Here is a 14,066-nt window from a genome sequence, read left to right as displayed (position 1 = left end):
GTTTTCACCCTGCTCTGAAGTATCACTCGTAATCATTATTTTGCCCCACTGTTTCTCTTGCAGTCTTCTCTTATAAATAATGAGATCTCTTTGGAGTGGGGGATTCTGTGGAGGAGCTGTAACAACTGAGTTAGTCTTAGTGACAGATAGCTATGTTTTTTTTTTTTTTTGCTACCACAGCTGAGCACAAAATTAATTCACTTCACTTTTTTATGCACAAGGCTGATGTTATTCATCACCCTGTTTTGTTGCTCCCTCCTTTATTCCCTCCCTCCCTTGTTTCCTTCTTTCCTGCCTTTGCTGGTGAGTGTCAAATTTTTTTTCATGAGTAGAAAGAGAAAAATGAATATTTGCTAAAGATATCTGAAAATATGCTCTATCGAACTCTTATGGTGAAAAAGAATAAGAGGAATTATGTATATTCCTGTATAGAAAAGACTGCATTCTTGAATATGGAAGAAACAAATGCAAATTTATTGTATCCCCACAGAAATGTGAGGAACGAAATAGTTTTTTAAAAAATATTTATTTAATATCATTTTTTTATGCTTTTCATTTAAAGCAGTATAGCAACAACCTTTAAATAACTGATTGGTATTCCATATGAGAAGGAATACAAATAAATCATTCAAGACTAAAACAAAATAAAAGCCCAAAAACCTACAGCAACAAAGAGTAGCAAATACCCAAAAAAGCTAAAGATAAATGAGTGATTTCTGCTTATTTTGGGGCTAGAACTTGCATCTACAGTGCTGCTAATCCATAGTTGTAGCTGTGAATTTGATGGTTCATCTGAACACATGGGTGTGCTTCAAGTTTCTGGACAACTTTTTTTTTAGGGTTAGGGCTTTTATAAGTTAAGTTAAATGGGCATCTATGCAGTAATATAACATGGGTTTTGCCATTGATAGTTTTGTACTAATAAGGACATGTTGTTGAAAATCTGTTTCGTCTTTGCTTGCCTGTTCTTCATTGCTAACCAGCAATGGTGGGAAAATATTTGAGTAAGTACCTAGAGAAACATGTAGGCAAAAGTTTGTCCAGTGGTATATGCGCATGATTTCTCTACCTAATCTCAGGTTTACCCCTCTGTTTTAATACAATTATAGACCACAGAAAAATATGTAGCCTTCCCCTGTGCATATAAGCATTAATATGGTTTGAGATCTGCAAAGCTCACAGAGATTTATTTTTAAAAGATTCTCATCCAAAATTCTATCAGAGAAAAAAAAGAAAATTATGCCATAGAAAAATAGATTATTTGTAGTGTATTTGTACTTTGGGCTGAATGCATACTTGCTCATTAATAAGCAACTCATTTAGGAGCAATTTAGTAAGAAAGTGGAAATATATTTGTTAAACAAGGAGTCACAACAAAATCTACTCATCCTCTATTTTTTCTTATTTTTTAAAAACTAAAGGGAATAATAAATTTAAATACTTCATAGTCCTTAAAGATCAGAAATCCCATGCGGAGTAAAGTGTTTCCAGCAGCCGCAGAAGCAGGAAGCTCTTCTCCGTGCCACAGCCTGGTCTTGTCTACGTTTTTGTGATAGCATCTCTCAGTGTAGTCACACACATGGCTGTTGGTCTATGTGCTCTTCAAATGTGAGAGTTCTACATTTCCTCTGCACATTGTCCATACAGGCAACACAAGTCTGACACACAGCACCTGCTCCCTAGATGTAAAGGTACAGAGAGAAGAACGACAATGGATGTTGCCCACTCTTGCCATCCAACCTCTTGCTCGCTCTTTCCAGCTCTAGATCCTCAGCATATTTTTGATACCTGTGGAGTTAATCACTGCCCTGAAATTATTGCAGATACTGTTGTCCTTGCCTATAGCACATCTGTGACTCCATCTATATAAAGCTGAACTTTCTTTATGGCTCTGTGTATAGATCTGACTGCCATAGTATTTCACAAGTACAACCACTCACACTGTTATCTCTTTTATTTGACCTTATGGTGCATCACACATCTTGTCCCTCCTTAAATTGGTTTCACTCACTCTCATTTACTCCATTGTTTCCAATACTGTTTTTGTACTGTCTCAAGTAGCACTGTCCAATAGAAAGTCCTATAAGGATTTCAGGCCACATGTAGGTATTGAGCACTTGAAATGTGGCTAGAATAACTGTAGATCTAAATTTTAAATTAATTAAAAATTTTAAATTAATTGACCTTTAAATTTAAGTAACTACACAACTAGTGGCTACCATATTGAACAGCAAAAGTTTTGATCATATTGCATATGGCTTGGCAGATATTCTAAGTAATAATACTTAATATTGGTTGTAACCAAGAATTTGACAGAAAAAAACATACTGCTCTGAATGGGTTCTTATAAAAAACTTGGCAAGATTAAATTCACAATAAAAATAGAAGGATAAATGATTAAATGATTGGGAGAAATAATGCACTGATTTGAAACAGAAAGGAATTCAGGTACAGTAGAAAAAAACCAATTGAACTAGGGAGAGTTAAAGGTACAAAAATCCAAACCAATCTGATACTAGGCCATCAGTAAAAGAGTCATTATATGTAGCAGATTGATTGTTTCTTCTCCAAATTCAGAGTATGAATTAATTAATTAAAAAGGATTAAAAATTACAATGAACAAAAAGCAAGAGACTTATATTTTGTTAACAGGATTTTGTGAGGAGGCTTTATATACTATAAATTAGATCTTCTGATAATATGATATTATATGTTAGATTCATTGTATTGACTGCTGGACTATTATAATTGAATTTTATTGTATTGATTGTTGCTTGAAATCGTTAGCCCACAAGTATGTGGTTAGGGATGTTTTACAGTAGTATTTTATTCTTCTGTACCTTAGCTCTGGGCAAATTATTTTTCTCTACATTTTAAAATCTAATTACAAGTTCATTGCAACTGCAACTCTGTCTTTTCTGTAAGAAATAACTGTAATTCCTTTTATTCATTTGATAAATATTTATTGAATGCTGTCTGTGGGCCAGATAATGTAGGCTTTGGGAATAACCTGGTAGGTGAGCCAGATATATTCTTTGCCCCCATGGAGCTTACATGTAGAAAGAAGAAAAACATTTGGTGAATGAATGTTCAAAAACACAATTAAAAATATCAGGTGATGATGACATGCTAAGGAAAATGGTTCTATGTCCAGAGCTCTAAGAAAAACAGTCAGGGAACATTTCAGGAAGAGCTGGATGGAGGAGACCAAACGCAGTGGCTTCATTTTAGCTGACCTTTGAAGGGTGGCTGAGAGTCCAGGAAAATATGAATAGGTAAAAGGTATGTCAAAAAAGCATTGCAGGTGAGAGAAATAATACAATGTCTACCTTATGGAAATGAGCATGGGAGAAAGGGAGGTGACAAATCTAGCCTGAATAGAAAATAATCATAAAACCACAAAACTCTTTTCCTAACTGGACAGATGTGTAGTGTTAGGAACTGGAGGCAGTATCTAGAGGGAGCGGGCATGGTCTGAAGCAACACTGGGACACTGGGTGGGGGTGATTCTCAGGATAGATGAAGAGCGCAAGTCAGACACTGGAGAAGACACATGGATTTACAAATCATCAATCAGCTATGCTACTTGAGCCCATGACAGTGGCTCAATGTACAGAGGAGAGAAAATAGCTAGGCTAAAACAGGTGACAAAGAGTAGAGCCTTAGGAAAATTAGTAAATAGCTGTAAAAAAAGTAACTTAATAGAAGCCAAAGTAGCTATGTTTAGAAATGAAGGAAAATCAAGAGGTGAAATTGAAAACTGATTTAGAGAACGAAGCCCTAGTGAACAGAAAATTTACCAGAAGAATAGATGCCAAAACCAAAAATGAAATAAAACAAGACAGAGTGCCTAGGGTGTGAAAGTAGAGCCCCATGGAGAGGTCGGCACTGGCATTGTAGAAGACTTTATCACAGAAGATGCAAGATCTAGCAGGTTATTTATTTATATTTATTTTTTAAAAGATGAGGAGACCTAAGTAAATTGGCCAGGAGGAATCAAGGAGACTGTGTTGCTTTTTGAAATGGAACAGTTTTTCGGGCCTCTTCTGTGTTTGTTCTGAATGCCATCCCTCTTTGCCATCATATTCCAGTGAGTCAATTTCTGAAGAGACTCTGAGGACGGCGAAGGAGATCGGCTTCTCAGACAAGCAGATCTCAAAATGCCTGGGACTGACTGAGGCCCAGACAAGGGAACTGAGACTGAAGAAAAACATCCATCCTTGGGTTAAACAGGTGAGGGAGTTCCCCATTCCACCCAGGGTATCTTTGATGAAATATAGGCACCAACTCACCATACCATTCTCAGTAAAAAGAAAGGCATGTTTACAAAATGAGCCTGCTTCTGTGATTGATGCTTATGATGTCACCAGTTTTATTTAGTACAGGGATGATTTATGCATAAAAGGGGAAAGAAGAAGAGTGAGCACAGGACTGTGAAAATATGAACAATACCTGATTTTCCTAAGTAAAAGAAAAAAATCAAAATGACCTCTCCTTTGTTTTTTGACCTGTGTCAAAATGTATTTGTAATAAGTGAAATCATTAGTATGATAATAGAAGGACTTGAAATACCCTAGCATGATGGTGAACCTCTTGAAAATAATAGTTATCTCCATTGGCACTTAGCTTTTACAGGGTAATACTTTATTTTGAGTGCCCCATCATTATGGCTCATTTAGTATTCATTGTGATAGGGCTGGGCTTAATGAGGTCATCTAGTATTCATGACAATCACACATGGATGTTCATAGGTATATGCGCTTCTTTTTCTTTTGGCTTTTAATGGAAAGGCTATCTTGGTTTAAAGTACCACCAGCTGCTTTTTGCCCTTTAAAAGCATTGGCTTTTTTTCTGTGGGCTTGAGGGGGGCAGGCACATGGATACCCTTAGGTCTCAAGCTTGATGCTAAATATTTTCTACTCAGCAATTATTATCTTTCTTCCTGCTCACCTGTCTTAAACCAGCTTGCCCTGTCGGCCTCAGATTCTTGCTCACTAAGCTGAGCTATTTGGCCCTTGAGAACAAAATTGATTTACTTTTTCTAAATGTGTTCAGTGTGCTTCTGATCCCCTACCCTCTGCTTATGGTTTATGGCACTTATGTGATCTCATTTCTTGTAGCCTTTAGTAACTTACATCCTATGTGTTAATTTGTAAACCAAAGACATCTTTATGCCTAGGTCATTTTGCTCTGATTTGAGATTTCACACACCCACTTTAGATAGTTGGTTGTTAGTTTTCCTGGTAGCTAGTGGACCATATGATCATCTTGCCTTATTCAAGGGAAATAGTGATCCAGCAGTGCTCTAGGTCTGTGTGGCTATTTATCACTTAAGTGATAACTAGATTATATTATTTTCTCTCTTCTTACGTTTTCAGAATTAGAAAGCAATTAGATCACACATAGCCTTTCCTGTCTTTATTTTTGGCAGTACTGGATAGTAAAGAAATATGAAACCAGCACAAAAACCCATAGTCTTAAAAATTATAACAGGGAGAGAGTAAAATAATTAACTGATTTTTTTTTTTTTCAGATTGATACACTGGCTGCAGAATACCCATCTGTAACAAATTACCTGTATGTGACCTACAATGGTCAGGTAGGAACTGCTAAACTGTCTTTTACAGAGAGCTCTAGACTTAATAGCTGAGCCATACCAGGGAACACATATTTTTCATCTTTGATTATCTAGTGATCTTGGCAATAAAAATGACATCATGTGGGTCAGATGCAGTGATATGTTTCTATCCTCATTTTTATAGAACTGCCTTAAGATATTGAAATCAAACAAGTAAAATATAAGCACCGTGATTACATCAGCGTAAAATTACGCTGTGTTCTCATGACTATTTAATTTGCTAATATTGAGCTAAATCTAATTTTCACAAGTAAATAAAGCTTGTATAATACATTTCACTAGTGGGTTCCCAGAGTTAAGAATATGCTTGTGAACAAAAGCAAGAATGAAAAGACACAATTACAAGCAAGACAATTAGTTTAATTAAATGGAAGAATAACATAATCATTTCCACATGTTCTGTTCTTTTCCACCCCAGGAGCATGATATCAATTTTGATGAACATGGAATGATGGTGCTAGGCTGCGGTCCATATCACATTGGTAAAATGATGACTTCTATTTACATAAGATTCACAATTCATATTTGCATACACATTGATCTAATTTTTTTCAGAAAGATGTGAAATAAATGCCATTACAATAAATTTTTGTGAATTAGGAAGGTGAGGTTCAGAGAACTAAAATTCAAACTTGTATAGCGATTTAGTGGTAGCAGTGACACTTAAACATAGATCTTAAGTACAAATGTAACCTCCTCTTCAATATCTTTTTATCACTTTTGCCCTTATTAAATGACTCAAGTCTCTCTCTGAGGTTGGAGGCTGGAATAGACTTCGACTATATCTCTTCTAACAGTTTCTCAGAAGGCTCTAAATTTGCTAAAGGACTTTATTGCAGATATAAACTCTGACCTTCTATAGGTCTTCTGTTTGCATCAAATGCAGAGACTTTGTTTCATTGGTAGGTAGAGAATTACACAATCTAATTAAAATATTCTCAGCAGAGATTGTGACATTTTCTCCCTAGTCAATTAAAAGTAGATGCTTAATAACCAACCACTCAGATTTATTACAATTTCCAGGTGTACATTAAATGAGTAATGATATTAGTGAATAAGAACATTTTATATTTAGTTATTAAAAAGCATTCTAATACACAAATGATAAAATATATGATTTAGTAGTCTTACTCTGTTTCTTTGAGCATAATTTTTACAATTAACTAGGTGCCTCAAGATATATTAGTTTTGCCAAGTCTTAAAGTAGGCCAAAAGTCACATTTTGGCCACTTTAATTATTATCTTGGTACATTTCCGCTACTGTAACAAAATGCCTGAGGCTATATCATTTATAAAGAACCAAAATATTTCTCACATTTCTGGAAGGTAAGAAGTCCATGGTTAAAGGACCAGCAAATTCAGTTATCTGGTGAGGGTTGGGTCTTGGGCTTCTAAGATCACATTCTGAACCCTGAATTCTCTGCAAGAAGGAATGCTGTGTCCTCACTGAGAGAAGGCAGAAAGGTACAAAGGAACCAAACTCTCTCCCAAGGACTTTTATTATAGCAGTGACCTTTTGACAAGGGCTCTGCTCAAATACCTTTTGAAAGGCTCATCTCACAGTAATGTTGCATCAGTGAATAAATTTCTAACACATGAATCTGAATTCTGACTCAGTCAGACCACAGCAGTGATCTTATGGCTTACTGGTTTAAACACATTCATTAGCATATACCCTTCTCCTCTCTAGATCTTTTTTCTTTATCTTCAGTTGTACCTAATTTATGCAACAATGGTGAAGGACTTTAGGCTACAGAAAAGCCCAGCAGAGCAGTTAATCAAATGTATATTTAGTTGATAGTGAGAACTAACATGCTACGACATTTGGACACCATATTTTTGACAAGATTTAAGTATTAGGGCTTTTAGTTCTATGGCATCCCAGCAGAGGTGGTATTTTGAGGCATTTGGGTCATTATTATACTCCAAATTACTCATAGAAAGTCACTCACACTGCATGGGGTGGTCCCTCAGGTTTAAAAGGATATGCATAGAAAGGATAAGTCTTTCCCATCAATAAAGACATTTCAGAGATGTAAGACACTTTAGGGATCATAGTTTAGCTCTTAAACAGCAGGTTAAGTGGAAAGATTGAAGGAAGAACTCGAGTATTCTGATCACTGAATTAACTCTTCCTATGAAATGAGGTCAGTGTGTTCACTTTGAATTTATTGTCTGTTAATTAGGTTTATTTTTATCATTAAAATGATCTCCCATTAACATTGTTTTTCAAAATGCTTCAAATATGGAGATTATCTACTACAGAATTTGCAGCAGTAGAAAAGCCAATATTTCATTGCCATTTAGTTAGAACCTGCTTTTCTCATCACTAACACAATATCTCGTAGGGATGAAATTTATATTTTGAAGTTTTAAAAATTAAATTGAAAGGCTTTTGCTTCCTCCTCCTGGACTGACTGGTGATATGTATATTTCTCTGCCTTGTTTTGCACTGTAGCTTCATGCTTCTCTTACCCCTTTTCCCAATCTCACTGTCTCTGCAGGCAGCAGTGTAGAATTTGATTGGTGTGCTGTCTCTAGCATCCGCACGCTGCGTCAACTGGGCAAGAAGACAGTGGTGGTGAATTGCAACCCTGAGACTGTGAGCACTGACTTTGATGAGTGTGACAAACTGTACTTTGAAGAGTTGTCTTTGGAGAGAATCCTAGACATCTACCATCAGGAGGTAAAAGAAGAAAAATATATGCAGTAGATACTTTGTACATACCTCTATTCATGTATGTAGGTTTATACTGTAGTTCTCCTTAGGAGAAAGAGCTGCCAGTGTCTTCCATGGCCTAATGTTATACTGACCTCTGAAAAATAAACAACAGGAAAGGAAGGAAGGAAGGAGGAAAGCAAGAAAGAAGGAAGGAAGAAACAAATCATTCTGCTTTTATAATCTTGAGAATCTGACCTAGAGTCATTATTTTCATATAAAAGTCCTATTTTCTTTCTAAGCATTAAACTCTGTTTGGTAACGTGTATCAGCTAGCTATTAACTAGAGCAAGATGACCTCTCATAAATACCTTGTCCAAGGACTGAATTAGTCACCTAGAGATTTAATAAACAGCCTCTTCCTTGTTCATGTGACACACAAGGTTTAATGATCCACACTTCCCAGAGAAGTCAGTTGTTCACTAAGGACCAGTTAATTCCTTGTTCTATCAGATGAAGCTGTTAGTCTTCACTTCAAGATCAATGAGTCCATTTGGAATGATTTTCATTCCTCTGTGGCCTTTTCTTCCCATTGCTCTTTCAACCCCGCACAGATATTGAGTGTAGCTCCACTGTGGATTCCAGTGATTGTAGGTCACCGTAAGTCTGTGCAACAATTAAAAAGTAACCATTGGAAAATTCTAGTTAATTTCCAGTAATTTGATGTTATTGTAATCAATTTTTAATAATAGAGAATCATCTCAGTGTGTAAAATCTGATTTCTTGGGGAAAAGAAGTAGTGAATTGAAGCAACAAAATTTAATTCCAGCTGCAACCTGGTGATTCATTGTTCCATCTTCTTTTGTTAATGAATCACCTGAATGTACAAGTATGCTACATGTAGGTACTATGATGGTAACACGGAATTTATGGTTAAATACACTTTAAAGATATAGTACTAAAGTAATGTTATGATTTTATTATTATAAAGAAAAATAGACAAATGTAGGAGGATAGTTATCTATTTAGTATAATGTGATTTGATAAATAGAAAATATGCTTTGTATCTTCTCTCCAACAGTTTGTAATGACTCATTAATACTCATTTGTTATATTAGGGTGCTCACTAAAACAAGTGTATTCTACAAATATTTCTTGAACACTTTGTAAATATCAAGTTCAGTGGGAGAGATATCTATAAGACAAATTAAGACATAAAACAGATTTGTGATACAAATATGTGAAAAATTAAGTACTTGCTTTAAAATAAAATGACCTCACAAAGAGTATGACTAGGGCCTCGAAGATTTTATCAATAAAATAAAAAGACTTCTAAGCAAAAAAAAAAAAATATATATATATATATATATATAAAACATTGGAGGTAGGAGGTAACAGCATTAGGTATTTTACACATTATTTCCCTGTCAATAAGTATATCCAAAAATGTGACTGCTTTTGGATATATAAATGAAATTTTTAAAGATATAAATGGAATATCATAGAAAAGTAAGCTGACCCTTCTTTGAAACTGCCACTTAAAATAATATATATGATGAGGTCAAAATGTTATTTGTGTTTAAGAACATATGAACAATATTCCACTGATGTAGTCTTTAGATGATGTCATGGGCAATGTTATATAACATATCATGCACACACGTACATGTAGGTCTGTGTTTCCTTTTATGAGTTTGTTGTGTGTATCCTCCAAGCAGACTCCATAACGCTACTGTCTTGCTTCTCCTCAGAAGGGTGCCTGCCCTTCAGGATACTGCCTCCCTGGGCTCTGAGGTTGTCAGTAGTAACAGTATGTCTAAACTTACTGGAATGTGTGCAATTGAGTCACTTAGAAGGGCACTACATGGTTACATGGGACAACAGAATATATGATGGGTCTCCTAATCTTACTACTTTCTTGGTCTAGTTCTGGGCAAAGTCTGTTTCTATGGCAACCTATAAAGAAAAGAGGAAGAAGTCAGACAAAAGACTTGCCAGGTAGATAAAGTAAGAAGAGGTCTTCAACACAGGTGGAGTGAGAAGTATTCAAGTAATTTTTTAAAAATAAAATATGAAGGCAATATAGTCTTCTGGTTATTAGACATCACACACTAATGCCTTATTTTTTTGTTTGCTTTTTTTGTGTGTGTGTGTGGAGAAGGGCCATTAGTGTCTGCTATGTATAAAGCTTTTATTAATAATATTTTGCTTGGATAACAGTTTGGCTTCAGTTACTCCTTATAAAGCAAAAAAGGTGTTCTCAAAGTATTTTGAGGTGAAAGACTTGAAATTATTACATTGTTCATGGAGGTTGCAGGACTATGTTTCTCTTTTCCTAGATCTATTTGCTGGTGATGTATTATTCAATTATCTTTACAGACTACAATATTAATATAGATAACACAGGCCTAGTTTCAAATTTAGATTTCCCCTTGATTTTTTAGAGGTTTATGGTTTGTAAAGTTACATGAACAAACATTAATTTTTTCTGTATCCAGTCCTCATATAGGACCCATTTATCAATTCTTTTGTACTTGTTTATTAAAAAACAGATTTATGCTGGATGGAATGGTACATATCTGTAGTCCCAGCTACTTGAAAAGCTGAGGCAGGAGGTCACCTGAATCCAGGAGTTTAAAATCATCTGGGAAATATAGCAAGATACCATCTTAAAATCAATAACAAAGAAAAATCCAAAAAACTGGATTTGATTTTAAAATACCAAGTGTTTCTGACATCTGTTGATGTCCTTGTGTAGTCTGATTACTACTTTAATAATTTTTTCTTTTTATTTTCAGTGCATACTTTACTGGACTGTATCTCAGAAAAATATACTCTGCTTAATGTTTTAATTGTCCTAATATATGTATATTTTATGTACATAAGTATATGTATATAGATCTACAGTGGTACATGTATAACACAAAGGGTGAAATGGATGAGTTAATTACAGATATTAATTAGTGATAGGAAAACTCACTAGAGAAAGCATGACTCTAAATAGAATTGGGATTCATTTTTTTACCATTTGTTTTAATTATAGTTAAATATAATTCTAAGGTTCTACCTAGAATTTAACATGTACTACTAAAATTCAAATTACTGTAATATAGAGCATGATATTTCTCATTGGCAGATGTATAAATGATGGAATTTTGTAAATTGGACACCATCTATACAATTGCAAAAATTAGGGCTATTCTTAATGAAGCAAATGTTATTTATATTAGTAAGATAAATTTTCTCACATCACATTTTGAATAAAATACACCACTTAATCAGGGTAACCAAAATGATCAGTGTCTAGGAGAAATTAAGAGGATCTCAAATAAATTTGAAGCATATTCTTTTAATTCCTTAGTGTTCAAACTAAATTTCTTGTGTGACTGCAGCTTGCCTATTGCTTCAGAAATATCCTTGTACTACCTTATCTTAATGACATTAGGCTTAAAAAATAGGAAACTAAAATGACAAAAATGGTACAGAAATGAAAATGTAGCTCAGTGATGGATTTCACGCCTGCAATGCTTGAGGCCCTAGCACAGAAAAAAATAGCATAATTTTAGATAGAATTCTTCCATGAAACTGTCCAACTTTAACTTCATCTAGCAAGTATATTCTCATATTGAATACCGTTAGCCATATGAGTGAAATCTGTACTACACCATTGCAGTTTTCCTCTATACCATTCCCATGAGCATGATTTAGCTTCCCAGTTATGATCTATATGTCTGGAGTTCAACGATGAGAATTCAGTTTTGCATTAAAAGATCTTTTATTTACCACTTTTCCAAAAGAATGTTTTGTAAATAAATAGCACATTTCTTATCTTCCAATGTTAACCACTGCAGAAAATAGTCATAAAAAGAGTTAGCCTATGATTTGAATATTTGGTGTATTATTTGACCATGTATGACTATTGTATTTATTATTTGACCAAAGCTGTTTTATAATTTGTAGGACTGAATTCTACAGATTTTAGCTCAATTCCAGATTTGAGGTCTTTATTTGCTAGGTAAATGATATGGGCAAGTAGTTCATCTAAGTTGTTGTAGCTATAAATTGGGCTTACAATAACCACCTTAAAGAAATACTGTGAAGATCAAAATATAGTCCAGAATCCATAGTAAATTCCTCAATAACAGGTTGCATCTATTATTCTTGTCTTTAAAGTTGTTATTTTCTTGAAAAATAAAATTCGATTTAAAGAAGCTACTTTGAAAAATGTTGATGTGTTTATTAAAAAAGCTTAGGATTCAACTTTAAACTCCTCTTAAGTCTGTGACTCCAACATTTCCTACTTCTCTTCTAATTTTCAAAAATTACTTTGAAGTCTTTCATAAGAGACTTTTTGTATACATTTATTTGTATTTGTTTCTAAGCCCCTGCAACATTGATAACACTGCTAATAAACCAAAAATTATAAGAAGAAATATTATAGTAAAGAGAATGATTATTTTGAAAGAGTTTGCAAAAATATATATAAAACACATTTTTAAATGATGATAAAAGTAAATGAAGCACACTTATAAATATGCATAATGATGTATTATTATTTTTTGTACTGTTTATAATGCCTATAAGCAGTTAGTTTCAAGGTGTTTGTTTAGGTGGGACTGTAATTGCTTTCATCGGGGAGAAATTAGCTTCATAACTTCTACGAATACTTCCAAAGAATCTGAAGTCACGATAAAATATATTTGACACATTATTTATCACTTTGGAAACTCTACTAATATTCATTAATGGGTCATTAGGGCAAACACAAATTATGCCAAGCTTAATGGACTACTAGATATAGTATTTTTGACAGTAATAATCATGTCTTATTTATAAGCTCTCTGTGTATATAAGATTTTTAATATTTATTATCTTATTTCATCTATACAGCAATTATGTGCCATGGGAAGGTATTATTATGCTAATTTTGCAGGCAGGGAGACTGAATCTTGGTGTACAAGTGGTGTACACAGGGAACAAAGACGGGTAGGGACTGTTCCCTGGAAACCTAACTCCCACCACCATGCCTGCCTCCTCCTCACTAGTACTCCAGTTTTAGGGAACTTGAAGATTTGCTGGGCTAATTTTCTTTTTTTTTATCTTTACGTTTTCATTGCAAATAGGAGATTTGGTTTTAAATGGCCAAATCTTATACCAATCAAACATCTGAACTAAGATTAAAGATTAACCCACTGCTTGTGAAGCAAATAGGAAAGAAATAATCACCTAAATCAGTTTCTGAGTACTGGGGGAAAAATGCCCAGGTGACAGCAAGGGAGAGAAGCTGGTGGTTCAGGTGGTCAGAGTGGGAGACAGGACTGTAGCTTAGTGGTGGTTAGAGGTTGGGTAACAGAAGAGAGAAAGAGGAAGGAGCAACCAGCCCAAGAAGTTTTGGTGGCACAGTTTGCCAGCGAGAATGCAGATAGGTGGGAATAATAAGTAGGGTTGTCTCTTTGGGACTGAGCTGGGTGATGATAGATAAGACTGAAAAGGCTTAAATTAACAGGAGGTGAAGAATTTATACTTCTTTCTCTAGGCAATATTTACCTTGGGAAAACTCTGCATGAAAAAGCAACTTGGTGAGGCAGTTCTGTAAAATGATTAATTTGAATACAAAGTTTTGGGTTTAAGGGGTGCAGGACAGGTGAGGGCTAGAAGGAGAAATCAGTAGTCAGTTAGGAAGCACAAGGGTGGTCCAGGAAGTGTTGACTGTAGTGTGGAGCGCATGGTGCCAGTTCACTAACTTGTTTTTTTTTTTTTTTTTTTTTT

General features: G+C 34.7%; 1 protein-coding gene across 1 annotated transcript in view; it reads left to right on the top strand.

Annotated features, from left to right (window-relative positions):
- The window catches only part of Cps1 (carbamoyl-phosphate synthase 1, mitochondrial), a 113,269-nt gene that overhangs the window by 68,775 nt on the left and 30,428 nt on the right, over positions 1-14,066 (top strand). Inside the window, exons 22-25 of the mRNA XM_005396941.2 lie at positions 4,092-4,233; positions 5,534-5,599; positions 6,057-6,120; positions 8,143-8,324. Coding sequence (XP_005396998.1) covers positions 4,092-4,233; positions 5,534-5,599; positions 6,057-6,120; positions 8,143-8,324 — 454 coding nt within the window. The remainder of the gene's footprint in view (positions 1-4,091; positions 4,234-5,533; positions 5,600-6,056; positions 6,121-8,142; positions 8,325-14,066) is intronic.

This window comes from Chinchilla lanigera, unplaced genomic scaffold (genome assembly GCF_000276665.1).
Source record: "Chinchilla lanigera isolate Chin_1 unplaced genomic scaffold, ChiLan1.0 scaffold00056, whole genome shotgun sequence".
Classification (NCBI taxonomy): domain Eukaryota; kingdom Metazoa; phylum Chordata; class Mammalia; order Rodentia; family Chinchillidae; genus Chinchilla; species Chinchilla lanigera.
Note: the sequence above shows the minus strand (reverse complement) of the source record. Positions and strands in the feature narration are given on the sequence as shown.